The 25,434-nt window shown below is 37.3% G+C and overlaps 2 protein-coding genes across 10 annotated transcripts in view; one reads left to right on the top strand and one right to left on the bottom strand.

Annotated features, from left to right (window-relative positions):
- LRRC31 (leucine rich repeat containing 31) overlaps window positions 1-13,205 on the top strand; it is a 35,724-nt gene extending 22,519 nt beyond the window's left edge. For 3 of the 6 annotated variants that reach the window (XM_074190881.1, XM_074190880.1, XM_074190883.1), the window contains exon 10: window positions 1,569-7,772. In XM_074190881.1, coding sequence (XP_074046982.1) covers window positions 1,569-1,900 — 332 coding nt within the window. In that variant the 3' untranslated portion in view covers window positions 1,901-7,772. Of the gene's footprint in view, window positions 1-1,568; window positions 7,774-12,027 lie in introns of those variants that run through there. The other 3 variants (XM_074190884.1, XM_074190882.1, XM_074190885.1) reach the window with 2 other exon arrangements.
- Window positions 6,408-25,434, bottom strand: part of LRRIQ4 (leucine rich repeats and IQ motif containing 4) — a 55,393-nt gene continuing 36,366 nt past the window's right edge. For 3 of the 4 annotated variants that reach the window (XM_074190886.1, XM_074190888.1, XM_074190887.1), the window contains 3 exons: window positions 15,668-15,806; window positions 11,989-12,185; window positions 6,408-10,254 (listed from right to left, as the gene is read on the bottom strand). In XM_074190886.1, coding sequence (XP_074046987.1) covers window positions 10,099-10,254; window positions 11,989-12,185; window positions 15,668-15,806 — 492 coding nt within the window. In that variant the 3' untranslated portion in view covers window positions 6,408-10,098. Of the gene's footprint in view, window positions 10,255-11,988; window positions 12,186-14,353; window positions 14,496-15,667; window positions 15,807-25,434 lie in introns of those variants that run through there. The other variant, XR_012469313.1, reaches the window with a different exon arrangement.

The following is a 25,434-nucleotide window of genomic DNA, read 5'->3' as shown; positions in this document are numbered from 1 at the left end:
GCAAATATTTTTGTCACAAAAGTACCTTCAGATTCACAGGATGAAGGTATAATCTAAGAAGGAACTACTACATAATTCTTACTCAGTACTAGGTTGCCCAGGTCTGGGATATATCCTCTCACTTCCACTTTCTATTGAAAATTTCTGGTATCAAAAAAAAAGTTCCTAGTATCCTTCAAAGCTCATCTGAAGAGCTACCTCCACCACAAAGCCTTTCCTGATCCACCTCATCTCCAGCTGTCAGTGCCTCCCTTGCAAATCAATTTGCATTTTTGAATGGATTTTATACACACACAAATACTTACCCTTACACATACATACACATGTATGTTGATATTGTTGTTCAGTCATTTTTCAGTCATGTTTGACCTTCATGACCCCTATTTAGGGTTTTCCTGACAGAGGTACTGGAAAGTTTGCTATTTCCTTCTCCAGCTCAATTTACAGAGGAGGAAACTGAGGCTTAAGTGACTTAGCCAGGGACATATAGCTAGTAATGTCTGAGGTGAAATTTGAACTCATGAAGATGAGTCTTCTTGACTTCAAGCACTTGATCCACTGAGCCACCTGATACACACACACACACACACACACACACACACACACACACACGTTGTCTCCACTGATAGAAGCTTCCTTTTATACCCCAAAAGTTATTAAACTATGCATGCCCATTGACCCAGCAATACCACTACTAGGCCTATACCCCGAAAAAGATCAAGGGTAGAAGAAAGGACTCATGTACAAAAATCATCTTAGCAGCATTTTTATGGTAGTAAAACATTGGGAACTAAAGGAGTCCCCATTAGGGAATAGCTGAAAAAAATTATGGCGGCCAAATGTCATAGAAGACTATAGATTGTGTTATAAGAAACAATGATGGAGTGATTTCAGAAAAATCTAGGAGATTCATATGAGTTGCTACAGAGTGATGTGAGAAGTTCCTGGAAAACAATTTATATATTTTATAATTTATATGTATTGGAATTATATATAAATAAATTTATAAACATATTAAATATTATAAATATATAGTAAATATATATGTGTATATTATAAAGAAAAGTTTTGAAAGACTTCAGGGCTCTGATCATTTCAAAGACCAGTCATGATCCTGGAGGACTAAGCATGCTACCAACCAACCTCCTGAGAGAGAATAGACAGCACACAGAATAAGACATATATTTTTCAGACATAGTAATCTAAATTTATTTTGCTTAACTATTATTTTTGTTTTAAAAAAGATCTTGTTTTAATTTTTATTTTTTCCCAATGAGAGATAAGGAGGTAGGAGGGGGAGAAATAGATTTTTTTTAATAAAAAAAAAATTGGAAGAAAGAAAAGGAATGGATGTTTCTTGAGTGTCTAGACCCATGATTTCATTGTAAGAGAATTCTCAAAGAAGGAAATTTTCTCTTCCAAAGTGAGTTGGCACATCCAGTTTCCTAGGACCTAAGAGGTGCCTAATGTCATGTTTTACATAGGTCAGAGGCCAGACTTGATCCAGTGTTTTCTAGATATCCCATTGCCTCAAGTTCACAAAGCTTTTTGTTTATTTTTTTTTTCAGTATCTGTTATACAAATTGGTCATCTAACCAAACTGCAACAGCTAGATCTGAGCTATAATGACAATATTTCAGATGAAGGCTGGGCTACATTTAGTCAAAATGTGCCGCTGTTAAAAGAACTGACCGCCTTGGATATTAGCCTTCGGCCAGCCAACTTTCGGGAATGTGGCCTGTGGTTTGAACACTTGCTAAATAGTTTGACCAAACTGACCATGCTCTCTGAGCTAGGAATCCAAAGATGGAGGATCCCAGCGCCTCATGAAGATGACCTAGAGTATTTCAACCACCACCACAAAAGAAGCATCCACTTTGATTATGGTAAATTCCAGTGATATCTGTTATACCAGGGATAAAAACAAAAGCTTCCTCTATTAGTAATAACGATACCTGCATTATTCATCTAGCACTTGGAACACGACTCTGGAAGGAACATCGTGCCATTATTCTTGTTTACAGCTGAGAGTCCTGAGGCCTTGGAGATAATAAACAGCAGAGGCAGAACTTCAACTTGTCAACTGACTCCTAATCCAGGGCTCACAACACAGCTGATGTCACTTCAACTGGATTAGAAATGACTTTGGGGAGCAGCTAGGTGGTGCAGTGGATAGAACATGGGCCTAGAATCAGGAGTACCTAAGTTTAAATCTGACCTCAGACACTTAATAATTGCCTAGCTGTGTGACCTTGGGCAAGTCACAACCTCAGTGCCTAGCAAAAAACAACTACAAAAATAACTTTGGAACTTCTATCATGGAGCTGAAGGTTCAAGAAGATAAAATGTTTGAAGGAGTAATAGGAAAGTACAATGAGTGGTGATAATAGTGATGATAACTCACAAGGAAAAGCTGCTCTAAAGTTTGTAGAGTGCTTTATTGATGTATCCTCCCAACAACCCTGGGAGCAGGTACCATCTTACAGATGGCTTGTCTACATTCATCCATTCTGAGAGAGGAAGGTTTGGAATATACATCCACCTGACTTCAGGACCAGCAAGCAATCCATAATTTGGATGTGACGTGGAAAGCCAGAATCTTCATTTCCTCATTGGTGGTCAAGGGGTGCTGTGGGCTGAGGGTTGAATCTGGAGCCAGGGAGACCTGAGTTTGAATTCTACTGTGTGACCCTAGACCATCTACTTTAAAATTCCCTCACAGTCTTGTTTTCCTTATCTGTAAATTAGGGACAATAATAAAACATCCACTTCCTAGAGTTATTAGTGGTAATACTAGTAGTTATATACACACACACACACACACATATATATATATATATATATATATACATATATATGTATATATATGTATGTATATGTATATATATCACTTTAGGATTTGCAAAGTGCTTGACATGTTACCCCATTCAATTCTCTCAACAATAGTGGGAAGTAGGTGCTATATGATATTTTACAGATGAGGAAGCTGAGTCACAGTGTGGTTAAGTGAACCCTGGTTCCTTGGTTCCAAAGGGAATAATACTCTTTCCAAACTAGCCCATCACCTTTCAGAAAAATTATCAGATTTAATAAAAACATAGCTTTTAGACCAGGAAGATGATAGTCTTGCCATATACTCTGCTCTCTTCAGAACAGACCTGACATTTTAACATCAGTTCCATAGCACATTTTGGACAAAATATCAACAAACTGGAGGGCATCCAAAAGAGGGAAACTAGGGAACCACAATGTTATGAAAGCTATAGGGGATTTTAGCCTGGAGAAGAAAAGATCTTTAGGAAAGACCTGAGAGCTAACTACAAAGATGGATGGCAGGGACTGTTGGATGCATGGAGCATTGCACTTCTACTTAGACCTACAGAACAGAACCAAGAATAACTAGAAGATTCAGTGGAATTAGTTTGAAGATGATGAAAACCAGGGTGGCCAGGTGGTGCAGTGGATAGAGCACCGACCCTGGAGTCAGGAGTACCTAAAGTTCAAATCCAGTCTCAGATACTTAATAATTACCTATCTGTGTGGCCTTGGGCAAGCCACTTAACCCTGTTTGCCTTGCAAAAAAAAAAACCTAAAAAAATTACAATCTCTGAAGATTTAAAAATCATTATTACTCAGAGTGAGCAGCTAGGGTGACTCAGTTGATAGAGCTTTGGGTCTGGAGTCAGGACAACTTGAGTTCAAATCCAACCCCAGACACTTACTAGTTTTGTGACCCTAGGCAAGTCACTTAAGCTCTGGGTTTGCCTTAATCCACTAAAGGAGGTAAATGGCGAACCTCTCCAACTTTTGCCAAGAACAGTTCATGGTATGGTCCATGGGGTCACAAAGAGTCAGACAAGTCTAAACAACTGAACAACAACAAAATTACTCAGAATGAAATAGAAAACTGCCTGGCAAGTCCATCTAAGAAGAGGCTTCAGCACTCTAAAAATAAAAAACTAGGAAGGAGGAGGAGAAAGGTAAAGAATTTCTTCAAAGAAGACATAAATAAGATGGTGGACAAGCCATGTTCTACACTCGTAGATTGACAATGTCAAGGGAAAGTAAGAGAATCCCCTAGCATGTTGAATAGACTTTCGGTGACAAACTAATGGGAGGATACGGACAAGGATCAAACAGGATGATCAGACACTGAGGAGGGGAGAACTATCTTCTAAAATTAAAAGAAAATGTGAAATATCTTACTGGAAAAACAACTGACCTCAAAAAAACAGATCCAGGAGAAATAATTTAAAAATTATTGGACTACCTGAAAGTCATGACCAGGAAAACAGCCTAGACTTCATTTTTCAAGAAATAATGAAGCAAATCTCCCTGATATCCTAGAAGCAAAGAGTAAAAACAGAAATTGAGGGAATTCATCGATTACCTCCCAAAAGAAAACCTTCCAAGAATATTATAGCCAAATTTCAAAACTCCCAAGTCAAAGAGAAAATTCTAAAAACTGCCAGAAAGAAACAATTCAACTACTGTGACTCTATAATCAGGATTACACAGGATCTGGAAGCATCTACATTAAGGGCTCATAGGGACTGGAATTCTGGAAGGCAAAAAGATCTTGGTTTACCACTGAGAATCAACTACCCAGCAAAACTGAACATTCTCTTTCAGGGGAAAAGCTGGCCCTTCAATGAAACAGGGGACTTTCAAACTTTCCTATTGAAATAACCAGAGCTGGACAGAAAGTTTGATCTTCAAGTACAGGACTCAAGGGAACCATAGGGGGATGGACGAGAAGGACTAATTATAAGGAACTTAATGATGTTGAACTGCTTGTATTCCTTCATGGAAAGAAACTCATATGAACTTTTTAATTTATAAGAGCTGTTAGAAGGAGCATATATAGACAGGTCACATGAAGGAGCAGAATACAATGGCATAATATAGTAAAAAGATAGAGTCAATGGGTGATAAAGTAAAGTACTGGGAGGAAGAGAAAGGAGAAGAAGAAGGGGCTATGATATTTCACATAAGAGTCAGGAAAAAGCTTTTTCAATGGAGTGGAATGGGGACGGAGGGGGAAATGAGTGAGCCATGAGCCTTCATTCTCATCAGAAATGGCTCAGAGAGAAAATAATGTACACACTTAATAGTGTATAGAAATCTATCTTACTCTGGAGAAAAATGAGAAGAAAGGGATGGGATAAGGGGGAATGGGGGAGGAAAGGGAGGAATAGGTGATAGAAGAGAGGGAAGATTACGGGAGAGAGTACTCAGATACAACACATTTTTGGACAGGGACAGGATGAAAAGGTGAGAGAGAACAGAAAAATGAGAGTGAGAAGGAATAGAGTGGAGGGAAATACAGCTAGTAATAGTATCTGTGGGAAAAATATTGAAGCAACTTCTCTGGTGGATTTTATGATAAAGAAGGCAACTCACCTTAGAGACAGAGCCATTGGAATCTGAACACATACTGAAGTACATTTTTTTTCTCTCACTATTCTTGAGGTTTCTCATCTTCTTGGGGAGAGGGGGGGTTTATGTTTACTCTTATAACAAGATTATTGTAATAATATAACATAAATAAACCAAAAAAAGTAATGAAAAACTGCCGTTCCATAGGACTCATCATGAAACACATTCCCCACCCCCAGACTGAAAGGGAATGGGCTCAGAGGGTAGACTAAGGCATATATTTGTTTTGTCTAATGTAGGAGATTGTTTTGCTTAATTAATTACACATCTATAATTGATTTATTTTTCTTACTTTTCATGAGGGGAAAAAATCAAAGCTCAAAATAAAGTTGAATTTCAAAAAATGTAATGAAAATTACAAAGAAAATTTAAAAAATCAAACAAACAAAAAACTTTGCTAATAGAACTGTCCCAAACTAGAATGGCCACATCATGGAAACTGTGACTCCCCCATTACTGAAAATCTGCAAGTGAGAATAGAATAACTACTTAGAGATGATACTCTAAGGAGATTCCTTTCATGGATAGTCCCAGAGATTCTGCCAGGAAATCTGGAATTCCACTAATCTTACTTTGTACACCAGAAAGTCACACTGTGTTGCATGATCATAGATTTGTCACTGGAAGGGACCTTGGAGGTCCCTTGTTGATTCTCTGCATTTTATAGATACATATGCCTCAAAAAGTTGAGTGACTTCCCAAATAGTAAATGGTAGAAATAGGATTCAAATTCAGGTCTTCTAAGTCCATATTCAGGATTCTTCTTACTTGGCTAGGGACTGGTGACTCAGTGAATGGAGTGCTGTATCCAGGTTCAAATCTAACTTTAGACATCCACTAGTTGCATGACCCTGGGCATGTCACTTAACCTGTTTGCCTCAGTTTCCTCATCTATGAAACCTCTCTCATATGGAGTCACTGTGAGGATTCTACTGTAAAAGCTTTGTACATCCTAAAGTGCTATGTAAAGGCCAGCTATTCTTATTACTATTATTAAAAAGTTGGGGAAGATCCAAAGAGTCAGAAGCACAGTATATAAAGGCAGAGCAATGAGGAAGAATGGTCAGCCTGACCATCGCCCCCAAATGCAGGACCCCAAAGGAAGATACCAAGGAATAAAAACCCGACAAAAGGGCACTACAGATGAGAAGGAAGTGGAGCCATGAGGACATATGGTCTGTGGAGCCATTTTAAAAAAATATTTATTTATTTTTCCAGCTACATGTAAAAATAGTTTTCAGCAATCATTTTTGTAAGGTTTTGAGTTTCACAGTTTTCTCCCTCTCTCCCTTCCCTCTCCCTTCCCCGATAGAAAACAATCTAATACAGATTATACTTGTATAACTATGCTAAGCATAGATTCATATTATGTTGTGAAAGAAGAATCAAACTGAAAAAGGGGGGGGGAAGGCATTAGAGGAGGAAAAAAAACCCCTAATACATAAGACAACTTTTAAAATTAAAGATAGTGAGCTTTGGTCTGCATTTCAGCTTCACAGCTCTTTCTCTGTATATGGATGGTATTTTTCCATCACAATCTTTTAGAATTGTCTGATTATTGTACTACTGGAATAAACAAGTCCATCAAGGTTGATCATCACCCATGTTGTTGTCAGGTGTATAATGTTCTTCTGGTTCTCTCAGCTTCAGTTCATGCAAGTCTTTCCAGACTTTTCTGAAATCCCATCCCTCATGATTTCTTATTGAACAATAGTGTTCCATCCCATACATATACATAACTTGTTCAGCCATTCCCCAATTGCTGGGCATCCCTTCAGTTTCCAGTTTCCAATTCTTTGCCACCACAAAAAGAGCTGCTATGAATATTTTGTAGATTTTTACCCTTTCTTATGATCTCTTTAGGTTACAGCTCCAGTAGTGATATTGCTGGGTCAGAGGGTATGCACAGTTTTATTGCCCTCTGGGGGCAGTTCCAACTTGCTTTCCATGATGGTTGGGTCAGTTCAAAACTCCACCAACAATTCATCAGTGTCCCAGTTTTCCCACATTCCCTCCAACATTGGTCATTTTCCTTCTTTGTTATATGGATCAATCTGATAGGTGTGAGGTGGAACCACAGAATTATTTTAATTTTCATTTCTCCAGTCAATAATGATTTAGAGCAATTTTTCATACATAACTTTAATTTCATCTGAGAATTGTCTTTTCATATCCTTTGACCACTTATCAATTGGGGAATGACTTGTATTCTTATAAATTTGACTCAGTTCTCTACAAATTTTAGACAAGAGTCCTTTATCACAAACATTAGCTGTGAAAATTGTTTCCCAACTTACTATTTTCTATTTAATCTTGGCTGCACTTGTTTTATTTGTGCAAAAAACTTTTCAATTGAATAAAATCAAAATTTTCTATTTTGCATCTTCTCTATTTCTTCTTTGGTCATAAACTTCTCCCTTTTCCATGGATCTGACAGATAACTATTCAATGCTCTCCTAATTGACTTATGGTATCACCTTTTATGTTTACATCCTGGATCCCTTTCAACCTTATCTTGGTATAGGGTATGAGATATTGGTCTATGTTTAGTTTCTGCCATACTAGCTTCCAGCTTCCCCAGCAGTTTTTATCAAAGAGTGAGTTCTTAAATCAGAAGCTGGAATCTTTGGGCTTATCAAACAGCAAATTACTATAGTTATTCCTGTTTCTTTTGCAACTAATTTATTCCATTGATCCACCACTCTATTTCTTAGGCAGGACCAAATAGCCTTGATGACTGATGCTTTATAATATAATTTCAGATCTGGTATGGCTAGGCCACCTTCTTCTGCCTTTTTAAAAATTAATTCCTCTGATATTCTTGACCTTTTGATCCTCCAAATGAATTTAGTTACTATTTTTTCTAGTTCAGTAAAGCAATTTTTGATAGTTTGATTGGTATGGCACTGAATAAGTAATTTATTTGGGTAGAATTGCCATTTTTATTATAATAATTTAGTCTACCTCTAAGGAATAGGTTTTTTTTAGGTTTTTTCAAGACAATGGGGTTAAGTAGCTTGCCCAAGCCACACAACTGGGTAATTCTTAAGTGTCTGAGGCCAGATTCGAACTCAGGTACTCCTGACTCCAGGGCCAGTGCTCTATCCACTGCACCATCTAGCCGCCCAGGAACAGACATTTTTCCAATTATTTAGATCTGATTTTATTTGTGTGAAAAGTTGTTTTCCATACAGTTTCTGGGTTTGATTTGTCAGGGGGCTTCCCAGGTATTTTACGTTTTCCACAGTTACTTTAAATGGAATTTCTCTTTCTATAGCTTGCTGCTGTTCTTTGTTAGAAGTGGAACCATTTTAAGGAGTCCATTCCCATTTGCAGGCAGAGCCAGTATTATCCTTCTGTCATAACATATTTCTCAGTCAATGGATACAGAGTCCAACTGAGAGCAAGCAGATAAACTTTTAAAAAAAATTTTAAAAAGCAGAGGACAACTCACTCCTTTATGATTTCCAAAATGCCTTTTATATAGTATGAGGCCCATGAAGTATCTGAGAGAATACTGACCCCAGAGGTGAGAAAGAGTCAAAAAGGCTTGAGTTCTAATCTTGCTTCCTCCTCTTACTAGTTGTGTGACCAGGGGTTAGCTTCTTCACTTCTGTAAACCTCAGTTTTCTTGTCTCTAAAATGGGCATTTTAGGCAAGTACTGACCCCAGAGGGAAAATCATGATGCTCATGGGAAATGATGTACTAAACATAGTTTATATGCCTCAAAGAAATCTATATAAATGGGAACTTCTACTATTGTGTCATTTGAGTTTCATCATAAGCCAGAGGTAGGGATAGCCATTTTACAGAAAAAGAGAAAAGAAAAGAGAGGTTAAGGGATCATATGAGGTCACACAGAGTACAGAGCCAAGCCAGGTCTTAAAATCAAATATCTAGGGTCAGAGTAGACCTTAGAAGTCCCTGGGGTCACTCAGTCCATACCTGAACTCCCAACTCCAGGTCCAACACTCTTTCCACCCTATCACATGTTTTATTATAAGTAAAGGAATATCTTCAATAACTGAGTCTCCAAAAATATACAGCAATGAAATCAAAAAATTGAGTTTTTTAAAAAAAATTAAAATTGCTTTCCTTGGGCCCCTAGATTTTATAGTAACTAGTGATGAAAATAGGTCAAGTAAATTGTATAATAATCACAATACTGAATAATTATAACAATTTCTCATACATAATGCCAGGCCCTTTACAATTATTTTCTCATTTGATCCTCAAAGCAACTCTAGGAAGTAGACACTTTTATTATCAACATTTTACAGATGAGGAAACTGAGGAAGATAGAGGTTAAAGTGGCTTGCCCAAGATCACAAAGCTATTAAATTTCTGAGGCTGGATTTGAACTCAGGTCCTCCTACCTCCAAAGCATCTAGGAAATGCCTACTCTGAAAGCTCCTGTGCTAGACCCTGCATCCAAAGAAGAAAACCAAAGAACCCTGTTCTCCAAGAGCTTGCAAATCTAAGATGAAATAGTTACTAATTAAACAACCTGGAGACAACCCCAAACATTCTTGGCCTGAAAGCCTTTTAATGTTCACCACATTATTCACTAGAGTTGAAGGACTAGCAGCTTAGTCTTCCTTTCTTCTAATCAAGTTTGGGGCATTATCCATTTTTTAAAAGTCCAGCATGAAAAAGGATTATTTCTTCTTGCCCTTGGGTGCTGGCTTGGCTTTTTCAGCTTTCTTTCCTTTCTTGTCTTTGCTTGCTCCCTTCCCTTTCTTTTGCGATTTTATCAAGTCTTCATTCGACCCGAACCCTTTCCTCACTCTTACTCCTCTGTACCAAGCCTGAAGCTGGAAAGAAAAATCAAGTTGGATATTACTCAGCAACCAAACAGGGATGGCACAGTCTTCAAAACAAGGGGAAGAAGATAGGGTCTAGAGGAATGGGGTCAAGTGGGAACTATTAACCTGTGGATAATGGCTGAGTTTTTTCATAATTCAGCATAGCTTTAAATCAAGACAGCTAAGAATAGATGGCAATCAATAGGAACAGTCCCCAGACTAAACAAGGCTTTAGTCTGTATTTCATAATTAAGCACTTTTTTAGTCTACCCTAGAGCCTTGTTTCGGGGTGATCTCCGAGTTCTTCCTATTGGCTGCCATTTATGCTCCCAGTATCCACCCCTGAGGTAGGGAAGGTGCTGGAGTGGTGGGGAACAAATCTAAAAACAGGACAGTTGGATGAAGGGTCCAAAACCAGGTCATAAGGTGGGGCAAAGTTAGATACAGGACCTTAATCTTTGGATGCCTCATCCATGGAATCCTTTGGTAAGTCCAAATAATGTAATAGTAATAAGCTTACCCAGTGTTTAGTAGACAATAATAAATGATGCTTAATCAACCAAATGACCCCTATATTAAGCAAGTGTCTTTGAGTGAATAGTCTATCATTTTGCATCTGCACTCCCTATGATTTCATGAAGAGCTCCTGGTACGACAAGCTCCATCCACCTAGTAATACTATTCATGACAATGAAGGCAAATCATCAAATGGGTGCTGCCTCAGTCAAGCCAAGAACTGTTAAAGACCTTAGCTTAAAAAAAGTCAAGGTCTCCCACTGTATTCAGGACCATTTCCAGTCATCCTAATCCATATCTGGTCACTGGGCCCAGATGGTTCCAGAGGAGTGAGGCTGGTGACCCAGCACAGCACCCCCTCAATCCAATTTGCTTACATGTCTCCTCCCTGAGCTCATGATCCTCTTCTAAAATGGAGAACAAACAACAAGTCCTAGAATGGAGTTCTTTACCCTTTTTTTTTCTCATGGGCCCCTTTGATAGTCTACTAAAACCTATGGATTCCTTTTCAGAATAATGTTTTTATTGCAGAAAATAGAATTCATAGAATTACAAAAGAAACCCAATGTATAGAAAACATTTTTTAGGAAAAATTTGCAGACTTTAGTCTAAGAATCCCTGTCCTGAAGAGCTGCCTATGGCACACACTCTTCCAAGTTGGAGACATATTATCACATACTATGCTACTGATAGAGGGTTTTGACCATATAGGTTCTTTTTGTTTTTCATTCTTTTGCTTCCAATTTCACAAATGTGTCAGGTCAAGAGAGAAGGGAAGGGAAGTAGGAGGGGAGAAGGAGTCAATAAAATGTCGAATAAGATAACAGGACATACTCTTGTACATCCCACATCCATCAAAGTAGAATGTCCATGAGCATCTCTCAACATCTGACTCATTTACCAAAGGCACATTACCAGGGGATCTATGAACTTTTAAAAATTGTCTTGAGGACTGTAGGTTGTTGGTTTGGGGGGTTTTGAGTGTTTTAATAGAATTTATTTCCTTAGTAATTCTTTATATTTTATGTATTTTAAAACATCATTTTCAGCAGGGATCCATAAGTGTCACCAGATTGCCAGAGGGGTCTGGGACACCAAAAAGGGAAGCAACCCTGTCTTAAAAGAGTCTTTGAGGTACTTAGTACTTTCCATACAAATACTCAATCACACACACATATGCACATACATAGAAACATGACTATCATTGGGAATTTTTCCTGATTCTACCTTAGTGGCTATATGATTTTTTAATCTTTTATCCTGTAGGTAATGCCATATGACTGGAATGCCCTGCCGACACACTTCTTGGGGAGGGTCATCCATGGGATTTCCTTCTAAGTTGAGAACCTCAAGACTCTGGAGAAGATCCATGTTTTCTGGAAGTGCTGTCATCTGGTTGTTCTCAAGCAACAATGTCTTCAAACCTAAAATACAAGAGAGAATTCACCTTTTCCAAACCAAATGACTCATGTGGCAGTCACTTGAACTTTTTCACCTTTTTCTATTCCTCCCTTGCTGCCTAATGAGTTCAAGTCAATTAATTCACTTATCTACCAGACATTGAACCAGGTGTTGGGAACTGAAGACAAAAAGGAGATAGCCCCTCAGTGGGGGGCAGCCAGGTGGTGCAGTGGATAGAGTACTGGCCTTGGATTCAGGAGGACAGACGCTTGCCACTTACCAGCTGTATGACCTTGGGCAAATCATTTGCCTTTGCCTCCCATCCAGGGCCATCTCCAGTCATCCTGATCCATATCTGACCACTGGACCCAGATGACTCTGGAGGAGAAAGTGAGGCTGGTGACTTAGCATAGCACCCCCTCAAATCCAATTCATGTGTTTATCATGACATCACCTCCCTGATGTCATGGTCTTCTTCAAAAATGAAGGACAAACATTAGTATTACTTTCTTTAAAAGAGGTGGATGGGTTTGGTCTCAGACACTTAATTACCTAGCTGTGTGGCCTTGGGCAAGCCACTTAACCCCATTTGCCTCACAAAAACCTAAAAAAAAAAGAGGTGGATGGGGTAGCTAGGTGGCACAGTAGATAGAGTGCCAGCCCTGGAGTCAGGAGGACCTGAGTTCAAATCCAACCTTAGACACTTAATAATTACCTAGCCGTGTGACGCTGGGCAAGTCACTTAATCCCACTACCTTACAAAAAAAAATAAAAATAAAAAATGTGGAGGTGAGGGAGTGGAACCAAATACAACCAGCTTTCACCTGTCCTTGTATTGTAGTTGCTGTTTCTCCTTCATGGAAGAAAACAGCCTCAGGGAGATGAATTGGATTTAAGTGAGGGGCAAAGTCCCCAGCCTTACTTTCTCCTCTGGAGCCAACTGGGTCCAGTGGCCAGATATGGATCAGGACAACTGGAGATGGCATTGGATGCAGTAGGAGACCATGCCCTTTTTAAGCTAAAGTCTTTTTTCTTTTTTTTTTTTTGCAAGGCAGTGGGGTTAAGTGGCTTGCCCAAGGCCACACAGCTAGGTAATTATTAAGTGTCTGAGACCAGATTTGAACCCAGGTACTCCTGACTCCAAGGCCGGTGCTTTATCCACTGCGCCACCTAGCCGGCCCCTAAGCTAAAGTCTTTAACAGGTCTTGGTTAGCCTGAGTCAGTGTCTATTCAGTAATTAAAGTGAGGTGAGAAATGAAGAAAAGAATGGCCTCTTTCACCTAGTCACAAAAATTAATCAGAGAGGAAGACCCTCACGGTTTCTGATCAAAACAAATAATTGGTAAATAACCAAAGACTTTCTGTTGTATTTGGCAGGGGTTAAGGATGGGGGTGAAGAGAGTTTTGTTTCCCTTTGCTTTGATAGGAGGGACACAAATTTCTCTTCTTTATTCATTCCAGTGAAAGTTTCTAGGACCAGGATAAAAAGGGAGTAATTAAGAAAATAGGATATGCAAAGATATTCTGATCAAATCCTAGTCTCCTCTTTAAAAACAGGTCAAGTAAAGTTAAGAATTAATGTAGAGGGGCCAGCTAGGTGGCACAGTGGATAAAGCACCGGCCCTGGAGTCAGGAGTACCTGGGTTCAAATCCGGTCTCAGACACTTAATAATTACCTAGCTGTGTGGCCTTGGGCAAGTCACTTAACCCCATTTGCCTTGCAAAAAACCCTAAAAAAAAAAGAATGTAGAAAAAAATCGTTTCTTTCATTTCCTGCAGGTGATTAGTCTGTAAGATTTGGGATAGAAACTCACCATGATTAATCTAAATATAGAGACATAAAATCCACAGAACTGACTTTTAGGTTTCTATGTTTACATTAATTGTGGTGGGTTTTGATTCCAAACCAAAGGAATAAACTTAGTTGGACCAAGTCCCTAATCAATTATAGGAGTGAAATGCTTTGGTTTTTGAATGAGAGCAATTGGCAGAACACGGGAATTATTTTTTGATTGGCATGAAGAGAATTCCTTCTATGGGGCTATGTACAATACAATCAGACCAGTGGGAAAGTGGTCAAGATTCAGCTACTTCCAGACCATGACCCTTGAGCTTATTCCAGCCAGAAGAAAGGGGAAAGGAGAATCGGGGGGGGGGGGGTGAAGCCACAGGTTGCTCCCTCCACACACACAGGTAACCATGAGCTCATCCACATAAAGGGCAGTATCCACAGGAGCTAGGAGCATCAGTAGCTGAAGGCATCGTAGCTAAAGCATCAGGAACTAGGAGACACAATCAGGATCTAGCCATGCTGAAGGAAGGCAACTTTGGAACTATACAATGGGAAAAAAAACTCTTAAGAGTCCAGTAGTGAGAGTTCAGTAGCAAGGGGAATTTCAGGAGGATTCCATACTTCCCACTAACAAGTAGCAGTAAAATTTCCTTTTTGTTACATGGCTTGTTAAGGTTGAACGCCCCCCCCCCCCCGAAATTTTGTATATTCCTATTTGGGGGGATGTTCTGTTCCATCTATTCTTTCTATAATCCATGAGAACATCCCATAGTTGCTCATGAGCAATATTATCTCCAAACCTTCAGGGTTGAACCCTGACAGAAGGAGCCACCTTCTAAAATCCCAATCTGTTAACATTACTTAGGGTTGAGAAGAGCAAAAAATGGGTGCTACTAGTTAATAGTTATTTTATTCATTGATAATCCAATAAGGAGAAAAACAATTTTTGCAAAATATTTTCATAAGCCTAGAGAATTCACTATTATATGGTTTGGGGTCTTACTGATTTGCTTGCTAACAATTTATATAAAAATAGGCTGGCTATTTGAATTTATTTCCTCCAGGATCTTTCAAATCACATCACAGAGTTCCATCACTCACTCTCTACTCTCTCCAGCAAAAATGAATCATTTTGGGGCAGCTAGGTGGCATAGTGGATAAAGCACTGGCCTTGGAGTCAGGAGTACCTGGGTTCAAATCCGGTCTCAGACATTTAATAATTACCTAGCTGTGTGGGCAAGCCACTTAACCCCATTTGCCTTGCAAAAACCTAAAAAAAAAAAAATGAATCATTTTGCTTTCTGGTCAAGTATTATATCACAGTCCTTTTCTTCTTTCTTTCTTCTTCCTATTTAAGACTAGCCCATTCGATTTTTAAACCTTGGGGTGTAGCCTTCCCCTCTATTGCTGTCCCATTCCTTATCTCGGAAGTTTTCTCTCTGATATCTCTCAACTCTGTCTCTCTCTAAATTTAAAAAAGATAGCACAGGCTAGCTGCTATTCAGAACTGGAAGTTTGTTTATTGTCTATTGCTTATTGTTGATAAGATTAACTAGCATTTCTATTTTTACAAAGCCTTTACAAATATCTCTTTGAGATATCACACACAAATATAACAATTTTGGGAGCTCCCCATAAAATCATAGGGTCCAAAATGGAGGAGTGAGGAGGGACTAACTGTGAAGGAAGGGCAAGAGAGAGGACACTTATTACCTTTTAATTCACATATAGTGTTTGGAAGCTCTTTAATATGATTGTTGTGCAAATCCAATAGTAATAAGGTTTTCAAGGAACCTATGCCATCAGGTAAAGTCTCCAGGTTGTTGTTCTCAATATATAGCTCTTTCAGATTCTGAAATGCATAAAACTTCAGTTAAGAATTCTCAACTAGATAGATAAAAAAAAATCTCAGCATCATCTACAAGTCCCTTTTCCTTTATATATTCTGATGATGAAAAAAAACCCTATCTCTCTGTGTGTCTCTCTCTCATCTGATTAGTATGAAAGGAATAAAAGTCTTCATTCATCAATGCCTGGGCCATCTTTTTTCTGGACATATGTTTCTTTGATGATATATTTTATGCAATTTTTATTGTGCTACTGTTTGTTATGTGTTGCAAAACCCCACCTCCACTGACGTATGTATAATCATAAATCTTAATTATTTGGAAAATATAGCATTCCAAGGCGTATAGCCATATGATCTTATTGCTTTAAAAAAAAAGATGGCCCTTTATTTTAGGGAGAAGTTTGGGGTCATTAAAAAATATTGTAATTCCTCAAAGACTATTCAGTTCCTCTATTTTTGGCTCAATTCTAGGTTCAAATAATTGACAATTTTTAGTATCTGTCATAGATTAGATAGACGGATGGATGGATTAATGGATGGATGGGTAGGTGGATGGATGGGTAGATGGATGGCTGGGTGGGTGGGTGGATGGATGGGTGGGTAGATGGATGGATAGATGGATGGATGGATGGATGGATGGATGGATGGATGGATGGATGGGTGGATGGATGGACGGGTGGGTGGGTAGATGGATTGATGAATGAATAAATACAGATAGATATCCACATATATCACATACATAGCCATATATGTACATATTCACAAATATGAGGATGAATTATATAGATTGTCCATCCAACTGCATACAATAATTTCTAGACAACAGACATTCTTCATTCACTTGATCATTCCTATATGGATGGTTAGGTTAAAATGTTTTGTGTGATTACAGATGTCATTCAATAGACTCTGTAATGATTCAGGTTTGATACAAATGCAAAATCTTGTTTTCAAAAAAGGTGACAAGAAGGCAAGATTTTTTCCATATCTTTCATATCTTCCCTAAATTCCCTAAAAATTGAATCTTTTATACCATGGATTTGTTTGGAATGGACTTGGTCTAGGAGTCACCTGCTCTATCATCTTTGTTTTTTTTTCAGTGCTAATTCCACTTCCTCAAAGAGCATTTCTCAGGATGGGATTTTGCAGTATAAGTCTGAGATGGTGGCTCCCTGGTCTGTCTGTCTCTGTCTCTGTCTCTGTCTCTGTCTCTGTCTCTGTCTCTCTCTCTCTCTCTCTCTCTCTCTCTCTCTCTCTCTCTCTCTCTCTCTCTCCTCCCCTCCCTCCCTCCCTCCCTCGCTACAGACTCAAGTCCCCTTCTGCTTTCTTGGTGGGGAAAGTAAATTTCCTGGCTAGGTGATTGCTATTTGTGTCTAGGGTTTGATCCTCTGGGGCCTCCTGTCTCTCTCTGAAATAAGAGTGGTATTTTCTCCTATGATTGTTTTTCCTCTTTTAGTTTAAAATAGGGGAAAGGGCAGTCAGGTGGCACAGTGGATAGGGCACTGGCCCTGGAGTCAGGAGGACCTGAATCTGGCCTCAGACACTTGATAATCATCTAACTGGGGCATGTCACTTAACCCCAATGCTTTAAATAAAATTTAAAAAATAAAATAAGAGGAAAATTAGATTTCTATCTTAGAAAAAGAAAGGTTATCTTGTTTTTCCCATTTAAGACTGGCCTATTTAATTGTTAAACCTCGGGGCACAACCTTCCCCTCTATAGCTGTCCCTCTCCTTATCTCATTCACGTTGGAAGTTTTCTCACTGGTATCTCTCAACTCTGTCTCTTTCAAAATTTAAAAAAGATAGCACAGGCTAGCTGCCATTCCGAACTGAAGGTTTGTTTAAAAATTTAAGAAAAATATAGAAAAATGTTTAGGTTTAATTGAGTATTTTAAAGTTTACAAATTATGAATTATTTTACGTAATATATTCTGTTGATTTGAAAGGTATATTGTAGGACATTTAGAATTTGGATACAAATTATATGAAATTATATGAAAATAAAATACATTTTAAAAATCTTTATTTTAAATGTTAAAAGAAAATAATTTATTCCTCTCCATAAAATTGATAATTTCTTTTTGCTGGATTGTGAGTAGTTATGACAAAGAAAGTTTCAGAATAACAGATAATTTAGAAATATTTAATTACTATTTGCCTGTAAGAATATTAATAGCCATATTGCTAAAAACATAAGAAATGTAAAAGAGAATGTTCATTGTAAAGACAAATGATCTAAAATATGGTTAAATAAATAATAAATTAAAACAATGAAAAGGAAACTTGTAAAATGAATCTTGAAAGATTTGGAAAGAGAATTGGAAAGGTTAAAAGGAAAATGAAGTTATGATAGGTTAGGGTTTTTCTAAGACCATAAGAGATGTGTATTTATTTTTTTGTTTTTGTTTTTTTAGGTTTTTTGCAAGGCAAATGGGGTTAAGTAAGAGATGTGTATTTAACAGGAAAGATGGTCTTAAATATGTGAAGAAGGTATGATAAGTTTTAAGAAAATATAATATGTGTACATGCATATAAAAAAATGAAACTTTTCTTTGGAACCCAGATTTGAAATGGTCTAGAATGTGCAATCCAGACTTGAAATGGTTTAGGATTGAATCCTAGCATCATGAAACAGTGTTGGTTTGGTGAGTTCTCATGAAATAATCAAATATTTAGTTTCAGACTAAAGGATAGAAACTGAAAAATCTATTTCTAATAGGAACTGTTTTTTAGTTAAAAACTGCAGAAAGAAAAGTTGTTTTTTGTTTTATAAGACAAAAAAGAAAAAGAGTGGAATATATGTATCAGGAGTTGAGGACCTATAAGTCCAGATTTGATTTAATTTCACCAAAATTTTAGTTCTGAAGGAAGAAAAAAGAACAGGTCTATATAAGTTAGCAAGTGTATAAAAGCTATGTAATTACCTTTTTTAATTAGATAACTATATATCAAGTAATTTTCTGCACCAATACTAAAAAAATGTATATTAGCTTGAGAGGTTTTTAAGTTTTCAAGTATATAACTGTGATCGTGACATATTGTTTATTCCTAAATGTGCTAATATTAATAAATAATAAATAATTATTATATTATATTAATAATTAAATATTATAATATTGATAAATATTGATCAAATTAAAGATTGAATGTAAAATGATAGCCAGTGATAAAGTCTAGATAAAGAGAAATGATGAGTGAACTTTTTCATTGAGTGTCTTCCCTCTTTCTTAAGTAAACAGAAGCCCTTTTAGCTCAAGAAAAGTGATATTTAAAAGAACTTTGTAGGGTTCATTTATAATAATTTTATATGAACAAGTTTGATGAATTTTGGTTTTAAAATTTAGTTTTGCTTTAGGGCTGAAAAATGAAGCGCTCTATGAGTTTATGAGCTGCCCAGTAACGTCCTGTGGGAGGCTTTGTGGGGGTCCTTGTCCCGCAGGGATGCCTGAGGCCTCAAGGTGTGTCTGCAGGGATGGGGGGCAGCCGGTGGGGGAGGGGCAGAGCAAGGCTCACCTAAGCTCACCTCTGCGCTTGCGCTGTGGGAACCACGTGCCTCAGGAGGCGGGACGGCAGTCTGGGACTGACAGGAAGGGATGGGGGTGGGCTCAGCCTCTGTCACCCCCTACTGGCTGAGAGGAGATATTACATTCAGTGAGAAAAGCCTCCAGCACCCCCTACTGGCCACTCAGTGAGCAAAGACTTCAGCACCCCTACTGGCCAACTGGAGACATTACACGGAATGAGTCAAGCCTCTAGGCATCTCAGTACCAAACTTCTGTGAACCAGCCCCTCCCCAACACAAGATCTTAGGAACATGAAGAAAGGACAGTGGAAAGGGGGGACCATAGAAAAATTATGATTTGGTCTCTGGAACAGAAAGATTTCCTTGAAGAAATCAGGAAAGAGTTTAAAAACTAATTGGAGGGGGGCAGCTACGTGGTGCAGTGGATAGAGCACTGACCCTGGAGTCAGGAGGACCTGAGTTCAAATCCAGCCTCAGACACTTAATAACTATCTAGCTGTGTGGCCTCGGGCAAGCCACTTAACCCCATTTGCCTTGCAAAAACTAATATATATATATTTGGATAAATATAAAAAGAAAATAATTCTCTCAAAACCTCAAATGATCAAAGGGAAAACCCTTACAAAAATAAAATTGACCAATTGGAAAAGGAGTTACAAAAAGTAAATGAAGAAAATTCTTCCTAAAAAAAAGAATGGAGTCTATGGAAACCACTAATTTCATAAAACAACACGAATTTGTTAAACAAAACCAAAACATTGAAAAAAAATAGAAGAAAATGTTAAATACCTTGTCAGCAAAACCACTGACTTTGAGAACAGATCGAGGAAAGATAACCTAAAAATTATTGGTCTTCCATATTTTACCCTGGAAGAGAAGGCTCAGCTTTGCCAGATAGTGGATTCTTGGCAGAATTCCAAGCTCCCTTGCTTTTTGGAATATTGCATTTCAGGCCCTTGATCCCTTCATGTTGATGCTGCCAGGTCCTCTGTAGTCCTTTAAATACCAGGGAACCACAGTAAGGATAACACAGAACTGAGCCTTCTCTTCCAAGGCAAAAGGTGGACATTTAATGAAATAGGAGAGTTCCAACTTTTCCTGATGAAAATACCAAGAGCTTAATAGAAAATCTGGACTTCCAACAGGAGACTCAAGAGACACATGAAAAGGTAAGATTTTTTAAAAAGGGGTAGGGAGGGGAAAAAAACTTATCAAATAAGATGAAACTGGCAATATCCCTACCTGGAAGAAAGACTTTAACAACTCTCGAAAATTGTAACTCTATTAAAGAGAATTTAATTACCCAGAAGGGATGGATACATATGACTTATTCGAGAAACTGCTATCCAACAAGATGAAACTGGATATATCCTTACCTGGGAGAAAGACTCTAATAACTCTCAATAATTGTAATTCTAGTAGAGAGAATAGCCAGAAGTGATGGACACTCAAGACCGTTCTGTGATTCAGATAGAATGATTTAAAAACAATACCACCTTAAAAAGGAGGACAGTAAGAGATGGGAGGATGGAGGAGATTGAAAGGGGGTAAATATCACTACATTAAGAGGTAAAACAGACTTGTTGCAATAGAGGGAAAGAAGGGAGGAGGTGAGAACCACCTGAATCTTACTCTCATCAGACTGGCTTTAAGTTAACATACACACACTCAGTTAAATTAAGAAACTTATCTTACCTTTAAAGTAGTAAAAAAGGGGAAAGGGGAGGGGGAGAAAAGGAAGGGAAGGAGGAAGGGGCAAAGGGAAAGGGGAAAAAGGGGAGGGGTTGGATATAGGAGGGCAAACACACTGAAGGTAACAATATTCAGAAACAAAACACTGGGGAACATGGAAAAAGGGTAAAAAGAGGGAAAATACAAAGAGAGGGAAGATAACATGGAAATCAATAGAGTTAGTCATTATAACTTTGAATGTGAATGGAATGAACTCTCCTTTAAAACGTAAACGAATAGCAGAGTAGATTAAACACCAGAATCCTACAATATGCTTCTTAAAAGAAACTCATCTGAAGCAGAGAGTTACATATAGAGTAAAGGTTAATGGTTGAAGCAAAATATATTTTGCTTCAGCTGAAGTGAAAAAAGCAGGGATAGCAATCCTTATCTCAGACAAAGCAGCTGCAAAAATAGATATTATTAAAAGATAAGGAAGGAAACTATATCTTCCTAAAAGGTACCATAGACAATAAAGTAATTTCAATAGTAAATATGTATGCACCCAATGGTGTAGCATCCAGGTTCTTAGAGAAGAAATTGAAAGAGCTACAGGAAGACATAGACAGCAAAACTCTACTAGTGGGAGACCTCAACCTCCCACTCTCAGATTTAGATAAATCTAACTATAAAATAAACAAGAAGGTAGTTAAGGAGGTAAATAGAATGTTAGAAAACTAGACATGATAGCCCTATAGAGGAAACTGAATGGGGATAGAAAGGAATACTTTTTTTCTGCAATACGTGGCACTTACACAAAAAATTGACCATGCACTAGGGCATAAAAACCTAATGATCAATGGCAGAAAGGCAGAAATAGTGAATACATCTTTCTCAGATCATAATGCAATAAAAATCATATGCAATATTGGGCCAGGGATATATACACCCAAAACTAATTGGAAACTAAATAACCTCATTTTAAAGAATGAGTAGATCAAACAACAAATTATAGAAAGAATTAATTATTTAATCCTAGATAATGACAATAATGAAACAACATACCAAAACCTATGGAATACATGCAAAGCAACTGTCAGAAGACATATTATATCTTAAAAGCTTATATGAAAAAACTAGAGAAAGAGGAAATCAATGAATTAAATATGCTACTAAAAATTATAAATTCTAAAAATTAAAGGAGAAATTAATAAAATCAAAACCAAGAAAACTATTGAACTAATAAATAAAACCAAGAGCTGCTTTTATGAAAAAAAATAAAATTGATAAACCTCTGGTCAATTTGATTTAAAAAAAGAAAGAAGAAAACAAAATTTCTAGTATCATAAATGGAAAAGGTGTTCGAACTCATCACCAATGAGGAGGAAATTAAGGTAATAACTCAGAATTATTTTGCCCAACTCTATGCCAATAAATTTGACAATCTAAATGAAATGGAGGAATATTTACAAAAATATAAGTTGCCTAGGTTAAATGAAGAGGAAATTAAATATCTAAATAACTATATCTCAGAAAAAGAAATTCAACAAACCATTATTGAACTCCCTAAAAAAAAAAAATCTCCAGGGCCAGATGGATTCATAAGTGAATTCTATCAAACATTTAAGGAACAGCTGGTTCCAATTCTATATGAACTATTTGGAAAAAATAGGTAATGATGGAACTCCACCTAACTCTTTCTATGATACCAATATGGTGCGATACCTAACCAGGAAGAGTTAAAACAGAGAAAGAAAATTATAGACCTATCTCCCTGATGAATATAGATGCAAAATTCCTTAAATAAAAACTTAACAAAATGACTACAACAAGTTATCACTAGGATAATACATTAAAAACAAGTAGGATTTATCCCAGGAATGCTGGGTTGGTTCGATATTAGGAAAATTGTTGGTATAATTAATTATATCAATAACAAACCTATCAAAATCATATGATAGGGACAGCTAGGTGGCACAGTGGATAGAGCACTGGCCCTGGAGTCAGGAGTACCTAAGTTCAAATCCAGCCTCAGACACTTAATAATTACCTAGCTGTGTGGCCTTGGGCAAGTCACTTAACACTATTGCCTTGCGAAAAAACTAAAAACTAAAAAAAACCCCGAAAACAAAAATCATATGATTATATCAACAGATGCTGAAAAAGCTTTTGACAAAATACAGCACCCATTCCTACTAAAAACACTAGAGAGCATAGGAATAAATGAATGGTTCCTTAGAATAATAATCTATTTGAAACCATCAACAAGCATTATATGCAATGGGGATAGGCTTAAGGCATTCCCAATAAGATCATGGTTGAAACAAGGATGCCCACTATCACCACTACAATCCAATATTGTATTAGAAATGTTAGCCTCAGCAATAAGAGAAGAAAAAGAAATTGAAGGGATTAGAATTGAGAAGAGACAAAACTCTCACTCTTTGCAGACATGACAACCTAGAGAATCCCAAAAAATCATCTAAAAAACTACTAAAAATAATTAATAACTTTAGCAAAGTTGCAGGATATAAAATAAACTCTTATAAATCCTCAACATTTCTATATATATGCCTAGCAAGATACAGCAGAGTTAGAAAGAGAAATCCCATTCAAAGTAACCTCAGACAACATAAAATACCTGGGAGTCTACCTGTCAAGGCAGACTCAGAAACTTTTTGAAAACAATTACAAAACACTTCTCACACAAATTAAATCAGATTTAAATAACTGGGCAAATATCAACTGCTCATGGATAGGTCGAGCAAATACAATAAAAATGACAACTGTACCAAAATTAAACTACTTGCTTAGTACCCTACCAATCAAAATTCCAAAAAATAACTTCAATGAGTTAGAAAAAATTGTAAGTAAATTCATATGGAGAAATAAAGTCGAGAATCTCTAGGGATTTAATGGAAAAAAAAGTGTAAAATAAGGTGGCTTAGCCCTACCAGACCTAAAATTACATTATAAAGCATCAGTCACCAAAACTGTCTGGTATTAGCTAAGAAATAGAGTGGTGAACCAGTGGAATAGACTAGGTGAAGTAGCAGGAAATGATTATAGTAATCTGCTGTTTGATAAACCCAAAGAGTTCAGCTATTGGGATAAAAACTCTCTCTTTGATAAAAACTGTCGGGAAAATTGAAAGTTAGTATGGAAGAAACTTGGATTAGACCAAAACCTCACACCCTATACCAAGATCAAAATGGATAAAGGATCTAGACATAAAAAACATTATTATATGTATAGCATGAAACAATGTAGAGACTATCAGACAGCCTTCGGGGGGGAGGGTGGAGGAAAAATTATAAAATTCAAAACTTTGCCAAAAAATGATAGGTACATATTACTATTGTATATAATTGGAAAACAAATAAAATGTTAAAAAAGAAAAAATTAAAATAAATATAGCCTCAAAAAATATTATAAGCAAACTAGAGGATCAAGGAGTAGTTTACTTGTCAGATCTATGGAAAAGGGAGCAGTTTATGACCAAGGAAGAGATGGAGAACATCATTAAAAACAAACTAGAGGGTGGCTAGGTGGTGCAGTGGATAGAGCACCAGCCCTGGAGTCAGGAGTACCTGAGTTCAAATTTGGTGTCAGACACTTAATAATGACCTATCTGTGTGGCTTTGGGAAGGGCTACTTAACCCCATTGCCTTGCAAAAAAAAAAACCAACTAGATAATTTTGATTACATTAAATTAAAAAACTTTTGCACAGACCAAACAACTGTAACCAAGATCAAAGGAAATGTAGTAAATTGGGAAACAACTTTTACAACTAGTGTTTCTGACAAAGGACTCATCTCTCAAATATAGAGAACTAAGTCAAATTAAAAAAAAAAGACAAGCCATTCCCCAATAGACAAATGGTCAAAGGATATGCAAAGACAATTTACAGCTGAGGAAATCAAAGCAATCCATAATCATAAGAAAAATTGTTCTAAATCACTAATAATTAAGAGAAAAACAAATTAAAACATCTCTGAGGTACCACCTCACACCTCTCAGATTGGCCAATATGACCAGAAAGGACAATGATCAATGTTGGAAGGGATGTGGGAAATCTGGGGCACTAATACATTGTTGGTGGAGCTGTGAACTCATCCAGCCTTTCTGGAGAATAATTTGGAATTATGCCCAAAGGGCAACAAAAATTTTGATCCTTTGATCTGTTGATCCAGAAATACCACTACTGGGTCTATACCCTGAAGAAATTATGAAAAAGGGTAAAAACATCACCTGTACAAAAATGTTCATAGCAAAGAAATAGAAACTGAGGGAAAGTCCATCAATTGGGGAATGGCTTAACAAACTGTGGTATATGTATGTGATGGAACACCATCGTTCTATTAGAAATCAGGAGGGATGGGAATTCAGGGAAACCTAGAAGGATTTTCATGAACTGATGCTGAGTGAGATGA

The sequence above is a fragment of the Macrotis lagotis genome, chromosome 6, assembly GCF_037893015.1.
Source record: "Macrotis lagotis isolate mMagLag1 chromosome 6, bilby.v1.9.chrom.fasta, whole genome shotgun sequence".
Taxonomy (NCBI): Eukaryota; Metazoa; Chordata; class Mammalia; order Peramelemorphia; family Peramelidae; genus Macrotis; species Macrotis lagotis.
Note: the sequence above shows the minus strand (reverse complement) of the source record. Positions and strands in the feature narration are given on the sequence as shown.